Source organism: Dryobates pubescens, chromosome 17 (assembly GCF_014839835.1).
Source record: "Dryobates pubescens isolate bDryPub1 chromosome 17, bDryPub1.pri, whole genome shotgun sequence".
Taxonomy (NCBI): Eukaryota; Metazoa; Chordata; class Aves; order Piciformes; family Picidae; genus Dryobates; species Dryobates pubescens.
In genome coordinates, this window is record NC_071628.1 from 22259970 (window position 1) to 22286268 (window position 26299).

The window sequence follows — 26299 nt, forward strand, 5'->3', positions numbered from 1 at the left end:
TTTTTTTTTTCCTCAGGAGCCATGCTTAGAGGAACACTTGGCATTTATCTTTTTCTGGGTGCTTGATGTTGCTGTCTGAGGCACTGTGAGTCCAGCCCACACAACTCTTCTGCCAATTCAAAAGACTGACTGCGGTCTCTCCATTCCTCTTTTCTCCCAGGCTCCCTTTGCCATCATCCCCATGAGCCCCTTTTGTTCCCTGCTTGTCTAAAACTGTAACCCTATGGCAGGGCCTTGTGTAACAGCACTTGTCTCCTCTCCAAGCATGAAGTCCTAGCCATTTCATGCATCTTTGTTATCATTCTCAGTTATCAAAGATAGATGCTTATTAGAAACTTGAGTGTTTCCTAAATGCCAGTTCCTATGAGCCTGTAACAACATAAGTACTGTGTTGTGAAAATAGAGAAAAGTTAATATAGAAAATCAGAGCAGGTGGTTGTGTTTAAGTTCAACACTGAAACTGTGTTATAACATCGTGGTACTACAATCTTTGTGAGGGTTTTAAAATATCATCATTAATCCTTTTTCTATCAAACACTTCTTCCAAAGCCTTTTCTTCTATCAAATCTTCATGGCACTTTTGATAATCTATATATGCTTTTAAAATACTATATGTCACAAATTTGTTATAGTTATATATATATATATTTTAATAGACAGCACATTAAAAAGCAGACATGCCATGAACTCAGTGCAAAAACGTGTTAATAGTGCAGCCAACTTTAAGCACATCTGGGTATACAATTTTCAGTGCCAGAAAATGGTCCAATAATACTTGCAAGATTGGGAAGTTTCACCCATGAGTATATAAGGACTTGAAAAGAATGCTGAAAAAAGACTTAGTATCTCCATGGTATCCAGGAACTGGTTCTAGATATAACTTCCCAAAGTTGTACGAGGCAAAAAAACCCTAACTTTGCTACCATGGAAACAGAACAGTGGAATGAAACTGATTGTTGCCACTCTTCTTTTACAAGACTAATCCTTAAAATGTTAAGACCCCCCCAATAACATGGGTAGCTTCATTTCTACCCGAGATGTAGATCTGCTGGGAAATGAACAAGTAGATGCTATTGAGTAAGCTCAGCAAGAAAGGGAGAGCAGCTCAGGAATGACAGGTATTTCTAGGAACAGTGGAGAGGAGTAAGAGAACAAAGGAAAGATTAAGAAAGAAAAGAGGACGATGCCAGATGAAATAGAGGAGGAGGGGTTTGGTTTGCCTAGCAAGCAAGGCCTTCAGAATGAAGCATTGGATCCTTGCCATGTTAAAGACAATCTTATGAATAAACAGGACAGCAAATAGGGGATGGGTGTTACCTTTGTCTTGCTGCCAGAATACCTCTGCAGTTTCAGTAAAAGGGCAGCTTGTGGGAACCATGCACATCTTGTATTAAGATTCTTAAGTTACCTTCGCTTTGTTCTTCACTAGCAGTTCCCATCCTCTTTGGATGCATCAAAAATGTTCTGACAACACCAATGCTTGCACTGTCCTCACTGGGGTTGTGCAACAGGAGCCATGGTTTTTTATTTCTCTGGAAGCATTCTTTCTTCCCACTAGGCAAACGTCCCGATTGCACAGTGCATACTGTTCTCTTCATTAAACATTTGCTTTCCCTCCCTGCCATGACCGGTGCACAGGTAACACAGTCACTGGCAGACAGCTTCAATTCCTCCTTTAAAACCCGTGAGTACACCTAGAGATCTCCTCACGGTCAGACACTGCGCTGTCATACCCTTTGCTAGTAGTGGGTTAGCAAGGCAACCCGGCCAGCGAGGCTGCTGTCCTGTCAGAACTGTCTTGGCCGGGGCTACCCTTTTGCGGACTCGCCTCAGCTGTTGCCGCCGGCACTACTACTGCCTGCCGCCACTCTTCAGCCTGATGAAGGCACAAACCACCCCTCAGGCAGCAACTGAGCAGGGTTTTTTTGTTGTTGTTTTTTTTTTCTCCTCATAAAGCAAAGGTCTAGTGAGAAATGTCACTAGCTGTGGCATCTCGGAGGCCGAAAGCGGCACCCGCTCCTGAAGCCGGGGAAAGCGCGGCCGCCCAGCCCGGCCTCCCTCCCCCCCGCCCAAACCTGCACGCGCCGGTCACGCGCAGGGCGGCCCCTTTAAGGGGGAGCGGTTCGCCATCTTAGGTCCCTCCGCCCCCTCCCGCGGAGTGACGTTAGCGGCCGCCATCTTAGGCTCCCCGCGCCGTCGCCTCGGCTCGCCTGGGTCACGTGTGGCGGGGCCGGCGGCGGAGCGGAGCTGAAAGGAGCTGAGGAGAGCCGCGCGGCCGGAGGCTGAGGGGCGGCGGTGGCAGGCGCCATGGGGCAGTGCGGCATCACCTCCTCCAAAACCGTCCTGGTCTTCCTCAACCTTATCTTCTGGGTGAGCCCGGGGACAACTGGGAAGGGTCAGGGTCTCCGGGTGCGGGGCCGCCTCACCTTCAGCTGTGCGGTGAGCGGAGGCCCGGGCCGGCCCTGAGGGCGCTGCGGGGCCGGGCCGGGCCAGGCCAGGCTGAACAGGGCCGCTGTCTGATTCTCTTTCATTATAGCAGCAGCTGGGAGCACCCCCGCGCTTTCTGTTGAACAGGCGTCTTGTGCCCCTTCGCGGGGCCCCGTGTTGTGGCGGCGGCCGCAGTCCCTATCTTCGTAGTCCACCTTCCTAAAGTTCAGGGGTAGAGGAAGCTCTTTCTGTTGCCTCAGTAGCCTGGTTTAATGAGCGTTGTAGATCTTGACGGTTGTGTAACTGAGTACAGCTTGAGATGCGTTGTTGAGGTTTTCAGGTCTCTGACCGGTTAATTTTTGTGGAGCTGTTACAGCTGTCTAGTTTTTTGGCCTTGTACGTTAAGGACGCCTTGTCCCAAATACTTAACAGTACCTATGGAGCAACGTCCTGCATATTTTTAAGGCAAAGTTAAGCTATATAGGTTACTTAATAGACTAAGAGCAAATTTCATTTATTCCAGTAAGCAAACCGCATCACAGTGTTTATGCATCGCTTAAACCTCCTACAACTTCAGTCATGCTGACAGTAAGACAAAAGCTTCCACAGCTCGATGGAACGGTAGGGTGCTGTAAACACCTGTCAGGAAACATCATGCTAAGTAAATGAAATCAAGATAAATAATCTCTGTAAACTCAAGCATTTTTTTCCTGCGGTTTTGCTGCTGCATTTCTGATCCTTTAATTCCAGCTCCAAGAACAGAAGAATCCGTTGTCCCAAATGTCCAAAGAGTTCAGCATTGGAAAAGTAGTAGGGGTGGGGGTGGGGGGGGGTAGCAATATATTAGAACATAAAAATGTAGCGATCTATAGCTACATCATTTAATATTGAAAGCCATATGAAATCTAACAAGTGTTAGAGGATAGATATTCTTGTCTCTATTTTTACCAAGGAATGCCTCTCATGAGTGCCTAAATATGAATCACGATGAGGGAAAACTTGCATCAATGCATTATCAGCGTTTGTGTGTGTAGCTGCTCAGAGACATGAGCAGTAAATATGAGGCATGTTTGACTTTAGGTGGTGTGTATTAGGAGTCTATAATTTTGAGTGAGGTGTATAGGCTCCATTTCTTATCTTTGAAGTATGAGTTACTTGTACCAGCCTTTCAGTATGGTGGTTTGGAATCTGCTTTACTGGGTGTGGCTTTTTGTTACATGCTTAATTGCAAATGGCATTAGAAAAGATACTTAGTACCTGCTATGTCATACTTAAATTTTTTGACTGGACACACACGGTTGTGAATTGTGGTTTTGATGGTGCCTTGAGGTAGATTTCTCTTTAGTTGCTGATATAAATTAACATTTGTTTTGGTAATGCAAATTCTGTATGTAGGATCTTCCCCCCCTCCAAAATCTTAGTAATACCTTTCAAATATGTAAAATATGAAAGCTGTTCTTTTTTTGCTACATTTAGTAATTTAATTGGACATTCCAGTTTGCATTTATTCAGCTTAAAAAGTGATGAGGACAAAGTTATTTTGTGTGATGGTGAGTCTAGCACTTTAATGACTTTTTTTTTCCTTTTTGAGACAAACTTGACTGAGTTTAAAAATATCAGATTGTGTTTAGATAGGGTGTACTTCATGTGAAATTAAAATGTCACCAATCCTGTATTCTGTAAACCATCTCTAGCCTAAGAAATCAGCTTAGCATATTTTCAGGTAGGTGACTGGGTTGCTTGTGCTGAAAAAACCTTAGGGTTCATCAGCTGCATATAGAATGAGACCTACAAAAGTCAGTGTTTTTCCTTTTCAGCAACTTAGGCCTACAAGCAGGAAATGCACATATTTTCATCTGAAGTAGTACATCTTCACTTTTAAATGGCAGAAGAATTTTGGCTCTTGATCTGGCATGCTTCATCTCACTGAGCTGTGTGTGTTAATATTTGGTGCCCATGTAGTTGACAGTGTAGTTTCCTCTGTGCTGTTGCAGAGCTTTTGGCTTGTCATTCATATGTAGTTCCAGTTTTGAGAATTAGGTCATCCAAGGCTGAGACTTGACAATATGTAACTGCCTATAGTTGGTCAAGAAACTATGAAACCGTCTTTAATTGCTTTATAGCTTTAATGTGTCTAGGGGATATTATGCATATTGTGATCATCATCTTCATGGTCACTTGTATTAAAAAAGCTTTTTCTGTAGTGTTTGCTATTGAAAGTTCTGCATGAGCAGCTGAACAGGGTGAAGCACAACTTCACTACCACCACCATAAATCTCATATTTGTGGGAGAATGTGACTGGTAGATGCCTTATTAATGTGGGATGTCCCGAAAATTATTACTTTGTTATACTCTGTAACTTCTTTTGTTTAAAGTTTCATTCAAACCTTCTCAAACAGGCAGATCAGGCTTGTTGGCAGATCCTGGCCATACCCAGTCAGTCACCAGCTCTGACTGCTGACTTAACCAAAACTCCACTCAGTTTCCCAGTGTTTCTAAGTTCATCTCCTTTTGGAAACTCTTGGGCTACTTACTAAATTTTCTAGTTGAAACGGTTACCTTGCTTTTGTATAGTCTTGTGAAATTTTTTTTCACATCCTTTGAAATTCTTAACTGTGCATTCCAACATCTTAATATATACTACAGGGCTTTTATTTGTTAACTTAAGAAAATGGGCTGAGGAACTTTCTTCCTCTCAGAGCAGGACAAGTGCTACATGGGCTTAACTTACCTTTGTAAGCTTTTGGTGTGGTACCTCGACGTAAGTTAGCTGGGTTGTATCTGCAGGGGTGTCAAGCATCAAGAGTATCTACTGCAGAGACAAGTATTGCTTTAAAAATGAGGGAAAACAACATTATGAGTACCAGGCATCAAGATCTATATCAGGATCTATATCTGTCATGAAATTTTCATGAAAGTGGCAAAGGAATAGCAGTCCTTGGGTTGACCTTATGTCTTGATTTTGAACAAGATGTGTTTGGTCAAGCAGTGACTTAAAAGGTACTCTGCATCTCCTAAATGGAAATTCTTTCAAGAATGGCATTGCATAGGAAGTAATGATGGTATGAAAAACAATACATCTCTAGAAAATAATGAAACTTTGAGTGCATATCCTCCAAATTATTTTGGTAGAGTGGAAGTCCCAATGCTGATCAGTCCGAAGATTTAGGACATGGTGTACTTTTTCATTGGGGAAAGATAAGAATGACTGGTATGAAATAAAAACTTTAAACCCCAGTCTTACAAGTTAAAATAGTAATTGGTAATCAGAGCATGTAAATTACAAATAAAAGATTGTCATGAAGTATCTAAGTAGCATGTTTGTCAAAGGAACCTTTTCTTAAAGTCTGTGTCTGCAATGATTTGAAAGAGGAAGAAAGAAATTTACCTGGAAGCCTCTTTAAGGCTTCATCCAGTCATTTGCATAATTCAGTTGAAAGCAGTTTGAAGAAATGAGATGAGGACAAAATGCTGGGGAAATATTTTCAGGCTTACATTTAGGATATAGGATAGAAGGATAAAATATTCAGGGATGGTTGGAGTCTTGCCTTGGAAAAGGGAATCTGTCTATTTTATATTCATGAGGAATGTATGTGCTTTGACAGCCTGCTCTGCTAAGACAGTGCCTAATACCCTATCTGTGCTCTGAGTTGAGATTTATTTTTTTTTAATTCACTGCTGTTCTACTCCTTGAATGAACTCTGTTCCTCAATACTTCCAGTTGCTGGAGCGTGTCCAGAGAAGGGCAACAAGGTTGGTGAGGGGCTTGGAGCACAAGCCCTATGAGGAGAGACTGAGGGAGCTGGGGTTGCTTAGCCTGGAGAGGAGGAGACTCGGGGGTGACCTTATTGCTCTCTACAGCTACCTGAAGGGGGGTTGTAGTGAGGCAGAGGTTGGTCTCTTCTCCCAGGCAACCAGTACCAGAACAAGAGGACACAGTCTCAGGCTGTGTCAGGGGGGGTTTAGGCTGGAGGTTAGGAGGAAGTTTTACACAGAGAGAGTGAATTGCCCATTGGAATGGGCTGCCTGAGGAGGTGGTGGGGTCACCGTCGCTGGGGGTGTTCAGGGCGAGGCTTGACAGGATGCTTGGTTGCATGGTTTAGTTGATTAGGTGGTGTTGGATGATAGGTTGGACACGATGATTTGAAGGTCACTTCCAACCTGGTTTATTCTATTCTATTCAGTTGAGTGTACTTGCAAGCTATTTTTTTTTAAGTTATTCTTGCAATAATTGTTGAACTCATAAATTTTACAGTTCATTTGACTAAGCTACTATAAAACATTCTTTGATTGTTTAGAGAAATCTCAAGGCTTCAGCTCTGTACAGAAGAATCCTTTATACCAGTTCTGTGCTCGCATTGCAACTTAGGCTCACAACAGTACAGTAGCCATAGTGTTAGGAAATTATGTAGTGTTAGAAGTGCTGTCTGTGCTATCCTTAGAAGGAGCTGTAGCTGTCAATGTGTATGTAGTGTTCTGGGTTTCCAATAGAAAAGAATAAAGAAAATGCAGCAATGTGAAAATTCATTGAAATTTAGCAGTAGCGAGACCAAGTAGACCTCACTTATTCTCACATGGAGGCATAAGACAAGTAGTTGTAACTGAGAGCTTGAGAATTGTTGCTGATCCAGACCTAAGAGCTGGAGCAATGAAGAAACTTGTTGAGAGTGTTTTGTGAACAGACTGACATATAATCCCAGAGGCTACCTGTTGGATTACTTGATCAAAACCTTTCTAATCTTGAAGGACAGTCACTTCTGGATGTGAAAGTTCAATGTCTTTTCCTTCTGCTGCTATGCCAGTGATGTGAAAGCATTTGTAGGATTGTGTAATGGTTTGTGATCCTATGCACTAAATAAATACTTTTTTATATATATATAAAATAGGATGTAAAAACTGAAGTGTTGTACCCTGTCTGAATCACTGTTTTCTTACCAGTGTTTGGATGTGTATTTTTGGGTAGGAAATGTTTGGGTTTCTTCTCAGTGATGTCCAGTGTTAGGACACTGGGCAACAGGTGCAAGCTGGAGCATGGGATCTTCCACATGAACAGAAGGAAAAACTTTTTCACTGTGAGAGTGACAAAACAATTGAACAGGCTGTCCAGAGAGGTTGTGGAGTCTCCTTCTCTGGAGACATTCAAACCCCAGCTGGTTGCATTCCTGTGTGACTTACTCTAGGTGATCCTGTTCTGGCAGAGGGTTTGGACTGTATGATTTTTTGAGGTCACTTCAACCCCTAAAGTTCTGTGAAACAGAGGGCAGGCCCTGATTGTTAGGCTTCGATTTGCTTTTAAGTAACATAGTAGTATCATGTATATTTTTTTACAGGATGAGTTTCAAGCCTTTGCATGAGATTCTTCAAGAGGTGCTTACAAATAGAGCTGATACTTAACAGAGGCAAAACCAAGTTGCAAAGGTAAACGTGATATCTTTGACTAGTCTGTGGAATTTTGAGTATCACTTTACCTGGCCAGACTGTCACGCAGGGCAAGGAATCTGGAAACAGCAGCACCAGCTCAAGTTGCAACCATGATGGCTAAGTACTTGTAAAAGAATGTCTCTATTGTTAACGTCTCTTCTAGTTTAAAGAAAACCCTCAGACCTCTGCCTACGGGTGTACTTCCTCTTGCAATTAGTGATATTTAAAATGCATCATGCCAAATGTAAAAGCATCCTCGCTCAGCCTTGAGGGTTTTGTGTGTCCTGCTACAGAATAGAAATTGGCTAAGTATACAGAGAGTGGTCTGGCTTCCTTGAGTTTTACATAGGCTTGTTTTATAGCCTTTAAAGTGTTTCTTTAGTAAAATGTTACAAATGTGACTGAAATTCCTGGTTTTCTTCTCCCAAAAGGTTTTGTCAGACAGGTATAGCACAGTGTTCTAGTTAAATTGTTATTGGTGAGAAAAACTAGAAGTGTGTCAGGAAACTGATGGATTCTAAGATGGATGGGCACCATTTTAAGTAAGTAAAGAAATTGTCAAGTGCAGGTGGGTGTTTGTTTCGAAGAGTGGAGAGGGAGGTATGGAGTGGTGAAGTGTTGCAAAGTATGTAGGGAGAAATAAACTGCAGAGATACCCCGTAGGACCTTTGAGGTTAAAACTGAGGAACAAGGTTTTGAAGCACAGAAGGCTAGAAGACAGACTTAAGCAGATCAGAAAAACTATCATATGGTAGTCAGGCTGTGAATGCTGTAGTGTTGGAGAGAGCCGAAGATGCCAGAGATAAGAGTTATGTAGTAGTAGTATAGGAAAAAAACACTTCTAAAGCTACTGTTAAAATAAGCTCAAAAAGTGGGTGGCAAACCACTACGCCAGTGTCTCTGTTTAGGGGTAGATGTTTAGGCCTTGGTGTCAGTAGCGAAAAGTAACTTGCAAAGAATGAAGCTGGTGTCTTTAGAGGCTCAAAGCTCACCTGGAGTGTATGGTTGTGTGCTGGTTTTTTGTTGGCGTTTTGTGTTTTTTTTTAAAGCAGCATGTTTGCATATGACTAGACAGAGAATAGGAACACAGATGTGCTGGCATTTAACATAAGAGTACACAGGTCTGGAAGATGATCCTAGAACAGGACCCCTGCAAATGCTCTATCTGAATATACTGCAGGTGTTTTACGTTCCCAGACATGAAAAGTGTGTGAGGAGTGGAATGAACCAATGCCTTGGTTTAAAGTGGTATCTGTAGTACTATTAAAATCTACTGATCAGCAATGGTAAAGTTGGCAGTAATAGGCATTTATAAATAGGTGGCCTTACCCAAAAGGTGAAATATTCCTCGTATCCTACTGGTATAAGTGTTTTCTCCTAACATAACAGCTTTGCTGCTCCTTCATGAATTTTTCTTAAAACACTGAATAAAAAGCAGATTCTAAAGGGACAAATAGTATTTTGCCTAGTTGAGTACAAAAAGGAAAGTGATGAAATTTTTTGTGAGTTCTACCCCGTGGTCCCAAAGTGAAGAAAATTCAATAACAAGGTAAACAGCAAAAGTAACATAAAGGACGATGCTTTGTAAAGATATAAAATCTCTGGACAATTTTTCATCAGATTTGTTTGGTGCAATATTGGAAGAGTAGTATGAGGAAGCATTAGTTTGTAAATGCAGCTGCAGTGTTCCTAGTTGATAAATAATCAGCAGAACAAGGAGCTGAAGTATCTCACCAGTCATCATTTTAGCTAGTCAAAATTTTATCTTTCAAACTGCTCTGGTGTGTAAATATTACTGAAAACGTGAAAACAGTTCTTGGTGTGTGTTTGCAGCCTACTTAAGGAAAAAAACTCAACCACAACAGCAAAAAACCCAAACCTGAAACTATCTTACTGTACATTTAGACAATGAGTAGCATTGTGCATGTGGAAGGTGAAAGCTAAGGTGGGGAAATAGACATGAACTTTAGAGGCTGCATTATAACAGCCCAAAGATAGAGGGGTTTACTCTTAAGAACCCTGAACTTCTAATATGCTTTCCTGTAATGTTTAGGTGATGTTCAGTGTTGCATGTATCATTAGATATTCCAGTTTTCCCTCCAGTTCTTTGCATACTTGTTCAGCTATTAATTCATTAGAGGCCCATGCCAAAGCAGTAATATCAAGCTTTTTCTGAACTGTAAGAGGCCTGTATATTTTTAGTGTTTTCCTCTGATGGGAAGGATGTTCAGGCCTTTTGCAACAAACTGTCTTCATTTACTGTACTTGTCGGTGTTTTTAAAGATGAATTCATCCAAAAATAAGAGCATGCCACTTAAGGTTTAGTACTGCAAGTTAGATGCAAACAACTCCAAAAGGATGTGTGAATGCTGAATAACCAGTCATATCCCTAGAGCATGCATGTGACCTGGCACAGATTCAGGAGCTGCTGCCATCTCTATTCACAGCCTTGAGCAGATTAAGGGTGAGACTTTGTCTTTCAAGCCCTGTTCATCAAAGACTTGTTTGAACTGTGCACAATTCATCTATTTGGCTTCCATTTAATGATAGGAAATGCACGATTGTAAATGTGGTACCTTATTATTCAAACATCTTTGACTTGAGTGAGTTCAAACTTCTGCATATTTACTGTTTGTTTACTCCTCCAAATAATTAATAAGCATTGAGATGTTTTCTTTCAAATTATCCTTGTGTCTTGTGATACAGATTTCAGTTTTTCTAGATGATTCCAATTTTGAGAAGCGAATTAGGTGCATGATACTGGGTTTTGTGGTTTTGTTTTTAAAAGCATGTGTTCAACTTTATTGTTGGGTTGCAACAGGTAATGAACGTGTGTTTAATTGGCCAGCACCTGATAAATGTAGATAGTGTACTTTGTAGGTCAAACTGCAGTATTTATTGCTTTATTTTCATTAATGTATAGCATAGTAATCTGGGCATAGATCAAAACCTAATTGTGTGGAGGACCTGATGTTGGAACTACAGAGTTGTGAGGAGGCGGGGGAAGAACCTCAGGCTAGTCTGGTACCATCAACTGAACACCTATTAGCGATTAGCACAGTAAATGCACTTCTGGTTTAGTCTCATCCCAAGTGAGTTCTCTTATGCACTCTTATAGCACTATTCAGTGATGCAGACTAGAATATAATAAGTGGCAGTCATCAGATGAGTAAGGATTGCTTCAAAAGCACTTTCCTAATCCCAGCTAAAATGCTGATTTAGAGACTTCCCCACTTCTGGCTTTAGAGTAGGCTGAAGGAAACAGGTGTGTTGTGATGTGAAAGAAAAAAGGAAGGCATTTGAAACTTGTTTTCCTGTAAACTGTCAGCATTTTTCTGTAATAGACTAGGCATTGCACCTGTTTTAAAAAAAGGTGCTAAACTGGTATACAGGAAAGGAGTTTTAATCTTCATCACTTTCAAAACTTGTGAAAACTTCAGCAGGCACCTTTGTTTTCAGGACCTTTTTTTTTTGGGTCCATACACCAATCCTCACCCCCAAACCCTAAAGATTACTTGTTGAAGTGATTCTGAGGAAGGGAGGGTAAGTTTTAGGGGTATGATCACTTCATGAAATAGAGGCAATATCTTTATCTTCAACTTCCTCAGGTTTCTAGTACAATGTCGATAGAGACGAATGCACATGGCCATTCCCAAAATTCTGTAGCTTCTTCCATAGAAAACCCACAAACATTCTTCAGAAGTAAAACTAAATGCTTTCATGGCTGATTAGTCATTATAGTGCCATGAATGGAAAGGATTTAGAGAAGTCTTTGGACCAAGCTGCTTTAATCTGAGAAGTCTAAAGAGAAATCTTAATTTCCAGTAGTCATTACACAATTACTTTTTTTTTAAGAAGCACAGACTGTGGCATTTCTTAGTTTCTGAGGCAGTATTTCATCTCTGTACTTGCTAGACTTACCTTTTCTGGCATAGTATTGGAAGTTTCTTAATGTATGTGCTTCCTGAGGTAAGGAAGGAAGACATCTGTAGACGATTTTGGTTTCGTTAGAGGTTAAACTTTTGGTTCAAATATAGTCTTAAATATATGTGGTCATGCAGTTTATGAACCAGATTTGTCTTAGAAAAGAAAGAAGCCACCTTAAATTTCACACAACAGGGAAGGACAAAGGGGTTCACAAATTATTCTGATTTCAGTTTTATGGTACTACTTCTGTGCCTAACGCCAGCCACAGCTGTACTATTTTTTCTTTTTCATCTGCCACCTTGTAATATGGCATATTTCTAAAAAGCATTTTAGCTCTTAGAAATGGGGAATTACATCACTGCCCTGTCATTCACACACTACATTGCTAGGCAACAGTTAATGTAATTCCATTGTTCAGTGACACTACTTTGAATCTTTGCTTTGTGTACAGAAATTGGGTTTTGCTGTGTTGTACCTAATGTGGCAGGATTTGGATAGTGGGATTAGCATTTCAACATCTTTTGTGCTGAGGGACAATTCTGTAATAGATTGTTCGCTTCAGATTTTTCTTATCTGGAGAATGTGTCTTGCTTTTGGTCTCTATTACTGAATTTTCAGTTTCAGTACTGTTGTCTAGATCTAAACACCTTTTATTGAATGAATATGAACCTCTTGGATGCTTTTAAGGTAGCTGCAAAGTACACACTTACCATCACTGCAGAAAGGGACAGAGAAGTGAAAGGCTGCTCAAATCCATGCAGAACTGATGATGCTTCTGAGCTGTCTCTTAATGCCTTTTGTCTTTGACGTGTTTCCCTAGAAGTGCTGCTGGAAGCATTCCATAGAATTATTATTCTAACGGTATTTATGCTGTATTATTCTACAGGAAGTAGTTGCAGTAATGCTGCAGTACATCTAGTACGTAGTAGCAGACAGTGCTGAAATACTAGCTACCAGTCTTCTTATGGCTTTTCTTGTTCTGTGCCACACTGAGCAGGCTGCCCAGGGAGGCTGTGGAGTCTCAACTCTTAGGTTTTTCAAGGCTTTGGACAAAGCCTAGCCTGAATTCATTGCTGACCCTGCTCTGAGCAGGAAACTGAACTAAATGATCTCCTGAGGTTCTTTCCGGTTTGCATTACTGATAGATTCTTTGCAGTAGCGTGACCCAATCTTGTCACAGGAACTAGCTGTATGTGAGTCTATCCACCCTCCTGCTTGCATTGCAGGGCTAGGAATAGCAACACTGCTGAGTGGAAATTCAGGGCTGGAGGCAGCTTGCAATATTCTTCCTCTGATGAGAGCTGAAGTGTGGGATATTCCTCTTGGGTGAACTCTTGTGTCTGGGTTATGGGTGAATTGTATGAGGACACTACCCTTTACAGCAAAATTGCATTCCCCTTGTCATAGCTTAGCCATTGTTTCTTCTGAGTGGGTTGTTTTAGCTTAGCCTTTTATTGGAACACCAGGCAAGTGTGTCCTCCAAAACTCAAATTGCATTGACCATCACTGCAACCTAAATGCTTTATTGTAATATATGGCAGCACTGTTGCATTCTGCAGCAAGCATGAAGACAGAAAGATATTTTTAAAGCAAAAATTGATAAGGCCCTTTTGTTTTGAAATCATTGTGTGAGATGGCTCCTCAAGCATTAGGTGTCTGTCCTTAACTAGGTCTGCTCAGCTTAAAGTTAATGTGAGTATTGATGTGTTTGGATCCATCTAACTGTAAGAGAGCTAAGGTCATAAGATTGATGTAAGTGCTTTTTCTAGCGTATTAAATCTATACAGTAGCAAATCTGTCCTACAGGTCTCACTTGCAGAGACTTTGTGATTTGTTTACTTAATAAAGACCATTTTGTACAACAATCCTTCTGAGAAATCTTTTTAAAAAGTTTTGTGGTGTCTCTAAGTATTTAGTTCTTTTCAATAATTGATGTTTTATCTTTGTTGTTACCTGCTCTGTGTTTCAATTTGGATTTTTCCAGTGCTGTGCACACTGCAGAAAGGCTGTTTCTGGCAGTTTATCTTTTCCAAAGAGAAGTTAAAGTTCACAGTGTGTGTATCTATTCTGTTCTAACATTCAATCATAGGTAGTAATTAGCAAAAAGGGAAGAATAAGTACTAGGTAAATACTGGTAGATAAAAGAATTACATACATGTTCTGAAAAGCTGTTGAAGACCAAATAACTTGCTGCTTGGATGAGCTAGAATCATGATCTCAGTTTGTGAATGTTAAACTGTGTAGGAAGTTTAGTTCACAGCATGAGAAAGATATTTGACAACCTGGAGCAAGAGCTTGGCATTCATAGCGTGGTTACCCTCATTTCTAGACTGCATGCCTTCAGAAGACTTCCATGGGGCAGTCAAAACTAAATCTGCCTAGATTAAATGTAATTTAAAAACTACTGGCTAGCCTCCTTTTGCTATGTTCCCAATAATAAACATATAGTATAACCTAACAAAGGACACTTTCTCTTCTGAGGAAAACTGTGGTGTTTGATAAAGTAATGGTTGCAAAGTAGCCTTGCTGAAAGGGGAGTCCATTCCTCAAAGAAACTGAACCACGTATTTGTCTGTTGTAGGCAGCAGCAGGCATACTGTGCTACGTGGGAGCCTATGTGTTTATCACTTATGATGACTATGATCATTTCTTTGAAGATGTCTACACGCTAATTCCAGCAGTTATCATCATAGCTGTGGGAACACTTCTTTTTATTATTGGACTTATTGGATGCTGTGCCACGATTCGAGAAAGTCGCTGTGGACTTGCTACAGTAAGTTGCAGAGTTTTTACATGGTGGTGTTCACCTGTTGTACATTTAGCTGCCTTGCCTTTTAATAGACTTCTAAACTATTTAAATTTGCTCTAACCTTTATTGCCTTTAGTGTTTTCCCCTTACATTTTGTCATGAACCACTTACTTCAATTTTTGATTCTGAATAATGGTGTTAAATTGGTCAGCTTTGGTAGCAGCAGGCTCTTCCATTGTACCTTTTCCAGAACTGAGGTCATCTCACACAAAAAAACCCACAAAAGGCACTTAAAAGCTTGTTGTTAAGTCATAACAGTTTTTAAATCTCGCTTTTATCTGTTCTCATAGAAAAGCTGAAATTGGACTGTGAGAAAGGTGAGACACTGCCTTTTAAGTATCTTGCATCAAGGTTAGCTGAGGGTTGTTGTGATGCTTAAGTATTTTTCTGTGTGGCTTAATTTGGACACTGTGGTATTTTTGTCATGTTTTTCCAAGCATTTTAACCGTAATTTCAGCTTGAAAATTGGGAGAGAGGAGAAGCCAGCATTCAAACTGACCCCAAGGGGGTGTTTTGGTGCATACTATGTAGACTACTTTAACAGTTTCTTTGAAGTGTTTTTTAAATATACCAAGACAAATGTATAGCTTGCTGTCTCTATCAGTTGTTGCAGGGCTTAATCTGAAGAAAAAATGTTTTAGTCCATTTACCACTCCTAGTAATAGTCTGGATAGCTTCTTTGGTGTGATACTCCTATTTATCTAACAAAAAGAAGAAACACTCGAGTAGAGTGCTTCTGTCCTAATGCTCAACACTTGCCTGCCTGGGCAGCTTCTTAGTACTTGATGAAGCTGTGAACACAAGTTTGTTCAATCAGGTTAATTCTGGACTCAAATGGTCAATTTAATTTCCTGCTCTAAGTGATCTGTGAAATCAAAACCTTACCTGACAAAAATTAATTAGCAAAAATACTTTAAAATAGCAAAATCTAAAGACTTACAGGAAGTAAATGAGTGAAACTATTTGCACAAACACTCTTGATTGTATTTTACAGTTTGTGGTCATCCTGCTCTTGGTATTTATCACTGAAGTTGTGGTGGTGGTTCTTGGATACATCTACAGAGCAAAGGTAATAACTTCTCAATTTCAGTAAATGTGGTGGTATGAAGTGTGACTAAAATACAGAGGTGTAGTGTTTACTGTATTTGTTTCTGTAGAACTGTTAATGGGTATTTAAGGGAACAACTCAATCTAAGGAAGTTAATTTGAGATGCTGGTATCTTCAAAATGTAGACAGTATTTTTTGAAGCAAAGCAGAAGGTTTTCTGGGCGGCAGACAACCTAGCTAGAATGTATCATGAACAGTTGAACAGTAGAGTGGAGTCATGATAATTGGTACCTTTCTGTTTTCCAGATGGTCTTCTAATTTATATATGCTTTGACTTTGAATGATTTAGGATGTACAATATTTGAACATAGGGCATATTGTTTTGATGTGCAGTAACTGAAATGTCATCTTGTGTTGGTATACAAGCTAACACTGCATAATAATGAAATCAAATAGATTGGATGTGTTAATGTATAATGTCTAGCTTTATATGGGTGGTTGATGAGGGTTATGGGTAAAGAATTGTCTTCTCCCACTGTTCAATGGAATTTAAGAAACAAGACCAGAAAACTTAGTTTATTTCTACCAGCATAATGTGTGGCAGAAGTACACCATGTGGTATTAGAGATGTTGCAGTGTCGCTTTAAGAAGTGAAATTTCTAACTAACTAATGATGCTTCACTGGCTTTTGTCATGCTTGCATCTAAATTTTAGCCAAAACCAATATTTACCTTTCTTTAGCCTTTTGTGTTTATTATGTAAACAACCCAGGTCATACTAGTTCAATATTCTCTCTTGCTTTTCTCTGGAAGTAATGGCAAGACAACCATTAAGTCCAAATCTCAAGGTCTTGTTTGGTTTACAAAGGAAGGCTGCCTTGAGTAAACAGCTAAGGAGAGGACCCTGAATTATGCATTATTAAATGTGGCTTAACCATGGTTAGAATATAGGTTGCTTCAACAGAAATGCTCTGTTGGCAATGCTTAAATTTTTCTGATGGTCTGTGTTTGATTTCTGGTATCATGGCAGTGCACTGAAATCACCTGGAACACAAAGCTGCCTGTGGAAGTAGTCCTTAGAAACAATTGAGAAGAGCAATGCAGTTCCTGGAGAATAAGAAACATGTTGAATTCTTATATATAAACTCATGGTTGCCTTCTGCTCCAGTACTTGAAGTGTAGTGTATTGCAGTGTGGTTACTCAGGAATTATATGGGTCTGACCTGGACTAAGGTGTGGTAATCTTTCTTCTGTGTTGCAGTCTTAAAGTGGCTTATTCTTCCACTTAACATCATTCAGAACAGAGTAAAGCAGATGCATGAATCTCTCTTTCCTAGCCTATAACACACTTGAAAATTGGATTGGTCCCAGTTGCATGTCCCTGTGTAGCCTTTACTTTGTCTTTATACTATAGTTTCATTTCACAATCAGAGCTTAACATGCTACAGAATCTGCTAGCATTGGTCCTTGTCAGGAAAAGTAAGGCTTTTTGTGAATGCATTAGTGATTAAACAGGCTGTTGGTTGAGGACTTTACTGACTTTGTTCCCCTGTAGAGAAGAGTCGTTCACTCTCCATTTTCATAAACCTTACCAGTTACCTAGAGCTAGTGACTTGTTTGCATTGTATGTAATTTGCATGGCTTTCAAGGCATAATGCTGCTCTAATTGAACCATAAGCCAAATGATGCACAGGCAAGCACTGAAATAAATTATTTTAAAACCTATATGACAAATTGAACAGCTGTTTTGCTACGTGAATCAGAGTTTTAAATCATATTAGTTAAATCAAACAATTTATTTTAAACTAGTCTGAAACAAGTTGCCTGTGTAGGCTAAATTGACTTTTATTCATATTTGTCCTGATGCAGATTTAGTTGTAAAGATAACTACATCCTTGAGGGGCAGGGGCAATGAAGCTTTTGCTACTGCTGCATAAAATTCTTCCCTAAAGCAATTAAGGGAATGATGTGTTGGCAGGGCCTTCCTAGTGTAGACTTGCAGATCTAAAGAATATGTATGCTTAGTTGATGCTTAACCCCAAAATTACTTTACTTGCACATGATTATTGTGAAATGTTACGGAAAAAAATTAATACAGAGCTAACATTCCTACTACACAAATATTTAGCTACCCCAAACTTTTTGTACATTTAAATAAATTCACAGTGAAGCACTACTTAAAAGGTTCCAGGAACATTTCCTCCAAAAAGGGCATTCATTACAAGATGTGTTTTGCGGGACAAGTGATGATGCTTGGGTGGTATCCATTTCTAACGTGTACCCAGCAGCATCTTCAGCAGCTTGACTCATCTGCAGTAGCTCTAGCAGCTATTCCAGTAGCTGTTGCTATGTACAGTGTGCTGCCATCAATATTTCTAAAAGTGTGGGAGGACTGGAATTGAACAGAGCTTGGTCACTGCAGGGTATGAGACAAAAGACCTTATCTTTGAGCATTTACTTGCGCTTCAATCAGAGTTGAAAGAGCAGGTGGTATGACTTTGTGGTTTCAAATGGAACAAGTTAGCCCAGATGGTTATACTGGGTTCGGTTTGGAACTTCGAAGGAGTAGGAGGAAGTGAAGAGATGAATGCTTGCTCTTAGGGAGAGCTCTTAATGGAATATCTGCCACAGTGCTACAATAAAAGCAGTTCCCTTTCTGAGAGGTACTGAAAAGCTATTTTGTCTAAAATAGCTACTTAGGGGTTTTGTCCATTAGCTAGAAGCTAGCAACATCTTTGCAGAAGTCAGAAGTGTAAGAAGCTGTACCAACAAAGTATGCTAATGTCAGGTGTTAGGGAGATACCTTTGTTTCCTGATTTGCTGTAATGAGAAGTTACATTATTTTACCTAAGTCTGTACTACCTCTGGTGTTCTAATGCTTTACTGATGTTTCACAGGTAGAAGATGAAGTTGATCACAGCATTCGGAAAGTGTACAATGGTTACAATGGGACAAATCCTGATGCAGCCAGTCGTGCTATTGACTATGTACAGAGGCAGGTGAGGCTTCAAGACATTCTTTCCTGCTCTTAAAACACATAGGCTGTGTTATTCTGTTACTTATGTAGCACATTTTCCTCCCTTCTGACAAATCTAGGAAACAGCTGATTGGTCAGTAAATAACTGTAACTCAGGCTGTTAATACACTTGTAACATTGATGGGGAAAAGCATTTTGTGCAGTTGACTATTTATGAATCAATATTTGGTTTCAGATCTTTATTATTTGTGTATTTTTCTGGAATGGAACATTACAGAATGTTCTTGTGTCTTCATAGATTTATCTAGAACATGCTGGGTGAAAATGGATTTGATTATAGCTGAAAGCTGGTGTCACAACGTTCTGGATTCAAGACTTAAAAACTGATTAGACTGAAGGAAAATTCAGGAGTCTTCAACAGTCTTACAATTGCATCTATTTAAAAATTAATTTTATATTTGCATATTAATAAATTTAAGTTGGCTGTACTACTAATTAATAGCTTGCTTAAAATCACACCTGAAAGGTAAAAAAAAGACAAGAAGCTGCAAAACTGACACTTAGGACAGTACTTCTGTTTGATGCTGCACCATACAGAGGAAAACTCCAAGGACTGCAGTAGAACATGAGCTGTCCGCAGAATGGAATTATAGTATTTATTTTTTTTGTAATTGGTTCACTCCTGAAGGCTTTCTATGTGGCCACAAAGGCATGTGAATATGTAAGATGAACTTCAGTTCTGCACCACAGTTCTATGAGAAGAGCAAGCACTTGTCCATGACAATACTATGTCCAGAAAGCAAAGGGTTTTTTCAGGCATATGTTGTAAGCTTTAATGTTAGAACTGTTCTAAACTGAAAACACCCAGCTCTTGCCGTGTCTGGAAGAGATGAGGGATAAGTGGGATTGTCAAATATTTCCCAAAACATGGAATTGTAAAGCCTATATTTTGCAAGGAGTATCTTAAATGATTTAAAGTTCTTTGCCCCTTTACAATATACTCAGTCTATGATCTGCATCAGTAACTCCCAAACTTGTGTTACTCAAGTAACAAAGGAGAGCTAATCTTGATATGCTCATGTTCTTGGTATTGCAATTAGAGCTGCTGTCTCATCCCACGTCTTGAATGATAGTGTCTCTTTACTTGTGTCTTTTGCAGCTGCGCTGCTGTGGGATCCATAACTATTCAGATTGGGAGAACACTGTCTGGTTCAAGCAAACTAAAAACAACAGTGTGCCGCTTAGCTGTTGCAAAGCAGCCCTCAGCAATTGTACTGGCAGTTTGACCCACCCAATGGACCTTTATTCTGAGGTAAGACAGAAACTTATGTAGCCATCTGCTTTTGCTGGCAATCATTTAATTTTTAGTGGGAGTCTAAAGGCTTGGGTGTATTTGCTCTAACAGGAGATAAACATTGTTTCCGGGGGGGGGGGGGGGGGAACCCTTTTCCATCTGCAATATACTAAGGAATGACTGCTTTTAGTGTTTGGATTATCTTTGTGCTCAGTGTGATACTTTTAGGGTTGGTTTTTTTTTTGGTGTGCCTAAATGTGATTGCCAGATGTATATCTATGTCTCCTTGTTTCAGGGGTGTGAGGCTCTGGTTGTAAAGAAGCTTCAGGAGATCATGATGTATGTCATCTGGGCAGCACTAGCCTTTGCTGCTATTCAGGTATGAAAATATTCTGTAGCTGTGAACTTTTTTTCTCAAAGGAAATTCTGTCACAGGTATGCACAGGCTCATGACAGCTGTAGTCCTCACTTGGTTTGGGGTATCAATGTGCCCCAGTCAGAAGTAATCTGAACGCTTTAACATGTGACTTCTCAACAATGCATGGTCTAAAAACTACTCCTATCTGGATGCGTATTCTGTTAGATTTGCAGATAACTGAGCAGCCAATCTTAGGTGCAGTAATCTGCAAGAATGTAAATGGTAAATTATTTCTTGGGAAAGAATTACCCAAGTAATCATGAATATGCTCTGGCATTTAACACTTTATTAATTTGCACCATATTTAATTTCCAACTTTAAAACAGGTAGCTAATATTTGACACCATTTTAGAGTGTACATTTTAGAGGTACATCAGATTCATGGCATACATCATGTCAGGTCAGCCCAAGAGATAGCATTCTCTGCTCTTGTTCAACTGAGCTTTGCATTTTCTTAGGGAGTTAGTGGGCTTGGGACCTAAGTAAAAGAAGAGGTTCTGAACTTGAGAGCCTGCCTACTTAAAACAGAGCACAGGCTTTCTCATACATGAACTTTAATTGTTAAAGCTACCCTAACAGTGAAAAGGTAACTAAGAAAACAGGCAAATGTGTATCTCGGTATTTATTTAACTCATTAGAGTTTTCTTTAAAGTAGGACTGCCTTTAAAACACATCTGTAAAATTGCAGTTTTGAATGTTCATCAGTTTGGCAGGCTTAATATATGGATCATCTTACTTCAGGCTGTGCCAGTGTTACAGCTTCTGAGAAGCATACTATGTATCCTGAATCCCAAGGGACATGGAAACCAATTTCCAAGTTGCTTTTGTGCCCTTTATAGCATTTGAATTCAGAAAACATTGTATCTGAGTCAGGCAATTTAGGCACTTCTTCAAAAACAAAGCTTTTGAGCTGGATTGTCTGTTGGAAGGTAAGTCTTTCACAAATAGTCTTCTGAAAATACAGTTAAATCAGTATTTCAGTGCTACAAGGATATACTCACAGGTACCACTGTATACAGCAATACTGTTGAACTGTCTAAAACCAGATGACTTCAGCTATGGAACATCAAAGTTGAGATCTGTGTTCAGTCTTGAAGATTTCTTTTTAATTGCCATTCCTAAAACTTCTGCTGTTGAAGCAATATTTAGTCAGCTTGAACACTGAAATGTATGTTTGATGTAAATAAAGGTGTTTACCACAACCATGATCTCCATGGCAGATTATTTTGTGTAGAGGAAAAAAAAAGTATTTCATGAGACTGGGTGAGCTGAATTCCAAGAGGAAGCGTTATTATTAGCTTTGGACTTTGCAGGTTGATTAAAAGGCTCACCCCAAAATGCCACACCGTTACAGTCCTCTCTGGAGTTGGGCCAAAATTTCCAATGTGCTTGCAATGCAAATGTGGCTGCTTGTATCCTGCTGTTGTTCTGGGCAACCATGTTAGTTCTCTTTCTATAGTGGGTGCTCTTTGATTTGTCTCTGTCAGTCATCAAGTTATTGGCAAAAAGTACCTATTGTATAAACAGGTCATCCAGGAAAAAAAGCATCAGATGAATTTCTTTGGTACTGCGTTATTGCATTTGGTTATTGTTTGCTAATAAAGCTATGTGCTAGCTGTCTAGGAAATGCAATAAATAAAAAATACAGGGTGTCAGGAGTACCCCTGAAATTTGTCTGGTAATATTCCCTGAGTAGTAATCGCACTTAGCTCTGTCAGAGGTCATATTCTTCTCTCTTTGCACCACAGTTCATGTGGTTGTAAATTCACATGTCTTAAAGACAGTTTCAGTTAAGCTGGTACTAAACAATATTCAAACTTTTCTGTTATTTATCTCGTGCAGCTTAAGAGAATGTCACAACTTAGATGTTACTTATAATAAAGACTGTAAGTATGTACTGAGCATGATTCTCTTCAGTAGACTGTGGGTTAGTTGAAATGGAAGTAAGTATGTGAACTTCAGCAGATGACCTGTAGGCTAGGTCAAGGCCTGAAAACTGAAGAGGAGCAAATTTATTTATCTTTTTTCTTACTTTGTGATGTATTTTACTGCCTTTCCTATGCTCCCTGCAAAAAGCCCACTCTGAACTGCTTGTTATTTCACATGTTGTGCAATAATGCTGTCCAAAGTTTCTTACCTCTAATAGTTCATATTCAACAAATGCAGCCCTTGGTGTTTTCTTAAATGGTAAGACTGATGAAAGGAGAATTTTTGTAAGACCAGGAATTTGTAAAAAGCTTTGAATTTACAGTATAGAAGTAGTATTTGCTATGTTCATGGCTCGTTACCATGGGGATCTTCCAGTGTGCAATAATTCCCTGGTCTCAACAATAGTGACAGCACAGAACTATTAATAAATAGGCAAACTGAAGGGAGCAAAGTCATTGCAGTACAGTGTAAGTGCTGCTTGATTGACTGTAGAGTTCATGCTTGAAAATTGCTTTAGTACTTGCCATTTACAAGGCACTGAGCTTGGCAGATATATATACAGCCAGTGAGGTGTTTTTAGTGCTAAAATCAGCAATGGATTTGATGGAAGAGAATTGGTTATGGTTACTGCTTGCAGTCAAATTAAAAAGAAATTATATAAGATAAAACCACGTACACAAAACCCAAACAGAAAACCTGCAAGTAAAGTGGCAGATGTCTAAACTTTGCTGAAAGCTGGTGAAGAGGGGGATTCATGGATCCTTCCTGAACACAGACTTCTAAAATATTTGTGTTCAACATTAAACAGCAACTGAAGAGCAAGTTTGAGAGGTTTTTAAAAAGGAGACATTAAATTTCTGTTCAGAAGGTTGGAGTACAGGGTTTGCTTCTGTGTTTACAGAGAATTCTAGAAATATGCTTGCTGGCCTTCTAAAGGATATAAATGGCTTAAATAGTAACTCAAAAGTTGATTACTTGAGTTCTTAGAGTCCCCAGTTCTTTCAGATTTTACACAGCACTGTATAAATTGAATGTCTTGAGTGAGCCCTTGACAAAGATTATCTTTGTGTGAATGTGATAGTCATTTTTGTTGGAAATACAAGTCTACAATGGATTACAAATGACCAAAGGAGGTGTTTTCCTGCAGCACGCTTCTCATTTTTATCCCTGTTTTGAACAGGGAAAAAGACAAATTCCTTGCAGCACTGCTGTACTTGTGTGCTGCAAGCCACCTTCTGAGTTCAGTAGCCACTGGCAGCTACCATGGGCTCCATATCTTGCAAATCTAATTTGAGGTGGTTTTAATTGTGGAAATTGTCTCCTCACTTAGAAGGGCTCACCAGACTGTTTTTCTCCTCATTGGACACAACTATCATGTACGTTTGGCAGTCAATCTGAGAACTGGAACCAGCCAGGTACTGATAGAAAGTGAAGTAAGGTGATGTTTTTATCAACAAGCTGAAGTGCCACACTTGAGGTTGATCTCCATGCACTTTTGTGAATCTGAGCTGGTTTCTGCTATAGATACAAAGCAGGTAATACGCTCTGGCAAGGATGTTATTAATCTTCCTGGCTTACTCCTTTCCAGGAAACTAAAAGCTTGTACTAGAATTACATCATGCATCTTCTTAATCACCGCTTATTTAGACTTTGGGGTTTTTTTTGAAGCACTCTTTTCAGTCTTTCAGTAGCATTGAGTTCTTTGGTGCATTGTACCATCATTTCTTTTAAAAACTTGTTACACATGATATTTGCATCAAACTTTATAAAGTGAGTCATTCTGCTGTTGTCCCAGTGCTGTTTTCATTGGGTTTCTGTTTTATCATCGAAGAAGCTTTACACTTGTTTCTCTGTTCACCCGTTTCATTCTTGTCTGCTTTCTGTTAAAGGGAGGGTTTTGGAGTGGGAGATTTGTTTGGTGGCTTTAGAATCTCATTTAACTTCTGAGTGGTTTCTTATAATCCAACACTAAGACAGGAGCCTCATGAGACATTTACATCTGTGAATAAAACTGTGCATGTGACCAGATCTGTAAAGTCTCTTACTGTGCTAAGAAGCTCTTGACCACAGAACACAGCACTGTACCTGACCTTTTGAAGTAGGTACAGTCTTATTCTGCAGTCAGTAAACATGCAACTTCTTTCTGTAAAATATCATGCCCTGCCTCCCTGAAGACATTCATCTGAATGAAGTCTTGTAAATGTGTACAAGGTGATCAGATCTTAAATTCCTGGCGAAGTTGCCAGTGCAGTTGTGGTACTGTGAATTTTAACTGCAGAAAAATAACTGAAAGTGAACCATCTGCATGAGATTTAAACTTTCTAATATGACATGATAACAGAGATGAGGCATTTGAAAGGGATTTCAGCAGTGAAGTAGGATCATACAAATCTAAAGGTTTTCTCTTCTTCACAGTACTTAGAGAATAATGCATTTGAAATTCACTTGAGCTTTCTTCATACCTGACACAGTATCTACATCTGTATTTTTCATAAAATGATTTCTTCTGTCTGAATTTCTGAGCAAAATACAAGGGACAGACCAAAGAAACTTTTTGCAAAGATAATCCAAGATAGTCCAAGATAATCTTGCAAGAAAGTAAGCCTGAGACTCGTGCCCCTTCCTGCTGCAAAAAGGCAAATTAAGCTTTTTCTAGAACAGTGCCTTTGTTGCCATGTACCTTATGGATAATTACACTCTTGAAGCATGCTGATGACTTTTGTGCTGATGTTAGATCTCTGAAAGTACCTTCTTTGTACTCAGCTTGTTTTCTCTTTTTTTCTCCATAGCTTCTGGGCATGTTGTGTGCCTGTATAGTACTATGTAGGAGGAGTCGGGATCCTGCCTACGAACTTCTCATCACTGGTGGAACCTATGCCTAGAAGAGAACTTGAACATGCAGTTCAATCTTATCTCCCTTATGTGGAAGGTGAATGGGCCAGGTCTACTGCAATAGCGTTCTTGCCCTCAGCTTAGTCAAAGCACACCTTTCACAAATGAGGACAGCCGTACTGTACACTGGTGATGGGCGAAACAACTCAGCTTTACACACACACGTATAATTACCTGTGACTTTCACTGTTCTAGCCAGCTATTTATGTATCTAAATGTTTTAGTATACTAGTAAACTTTCTGATTTCAGAACTATTTGCAAGTGAAGTGTAACTTGGTTGATATGGAAGTCAAAGGATGTGTGCCTACCTTGGTAGATTACCTCTGAGCATTAACTGGCTGATTCTTGCATATAGGGAGAGGATTTCTTAAACCTTCACTACATGGAACTCTTGGCCAAAGCTGTACAGAGGAAGCCAGTTGTATTCAGTTTGAGAAAATAATTCAATTTTGCCCCTCACCTGTGTCACTTTTTAAAAAAAATACTTAAGTACACTTACATAAAATTGTGGGGAGAAAAACCTAACCAAAAATTTGGGGTCATGTGACTGCAGTTTTGACCTTCAGAGATCAACTCTTGCAAACATTAGTGGTTTAAAATACAAGCTGGCTTTTCAGGAGTATAATGTATGCACTACTGTTCTATAATGAAATATTTCATTTTTCTATGAAGAGCGGTTTTATGTGTTGAGTGAACTCTTAGACTGTAGGTCTTTGGTTTGGAAACAATGTAGCCATGTAGAGTAGCAAAGTAGTATGTGAAAGTGATCTCAACTGTAAATAGTAAATCTGATTAAATAAATCTCTGTATATCCTCCCTATAAACATGTCTTGTGTTCTATGTAAGATTCTGGTGTGTTTGCCCAAGTGGAATCTTGGTGTATTTCAAGCATAAGCTTTAGTGTGAAAGCAACAGTTTTAAGTGGCTTCACTTGACTACATCTGTATTTAAAGTTTGGTGCGAGCCTGGTTGTATCATGTTTGTTCTTTTTATTGGAAACAATACTAAGAAGCACAGCAAACTTGGGCAAAGATGGTGGAAAGTCCAACATTGTGATTAAGGAAGAATCGGTCACCTCAACAGTGGAGGAGGAATAGCTATGCTGTACCTGCTGTTTGTTTATGCATTCGTGTGTCTTACATTATTCTGATGCCTA

At 39.5% G+C, this 26299-nt stretch overlaps 1 protein-coding gene across 1 annotated transcript; it reads left to right on the forward strand.

Moving 5' to 3' along the window:
* Window positions 1-2246: 2246 nt before the first annotated feature.
* Window positions 2247-26043, forward strand: TSPAN3 (tetraspanin 3). The gene is made up of 7 exons (XM_054168955.1): window positions 2247-2370; window positions 14358-14549; window positions 15580-15654; window positions 18530-18631; window positions 19769-19921; window positions 20199-20282; window positions 25040-26043. The coding sequence occupies exons 1-7, from the start codon at window positions 2308-2310 to the stop codon at window positions 25130-25132; spliced, it is 762 nt and encodes a 253-aa protein (XP_054024930.1). The 5' UTR covers window positions 2247-2307; the 3' UTR covers window positions 25133-26043.
* The last annotated feature ends 256 nt before the right edge of the window (window positions 26044-26299 follow it).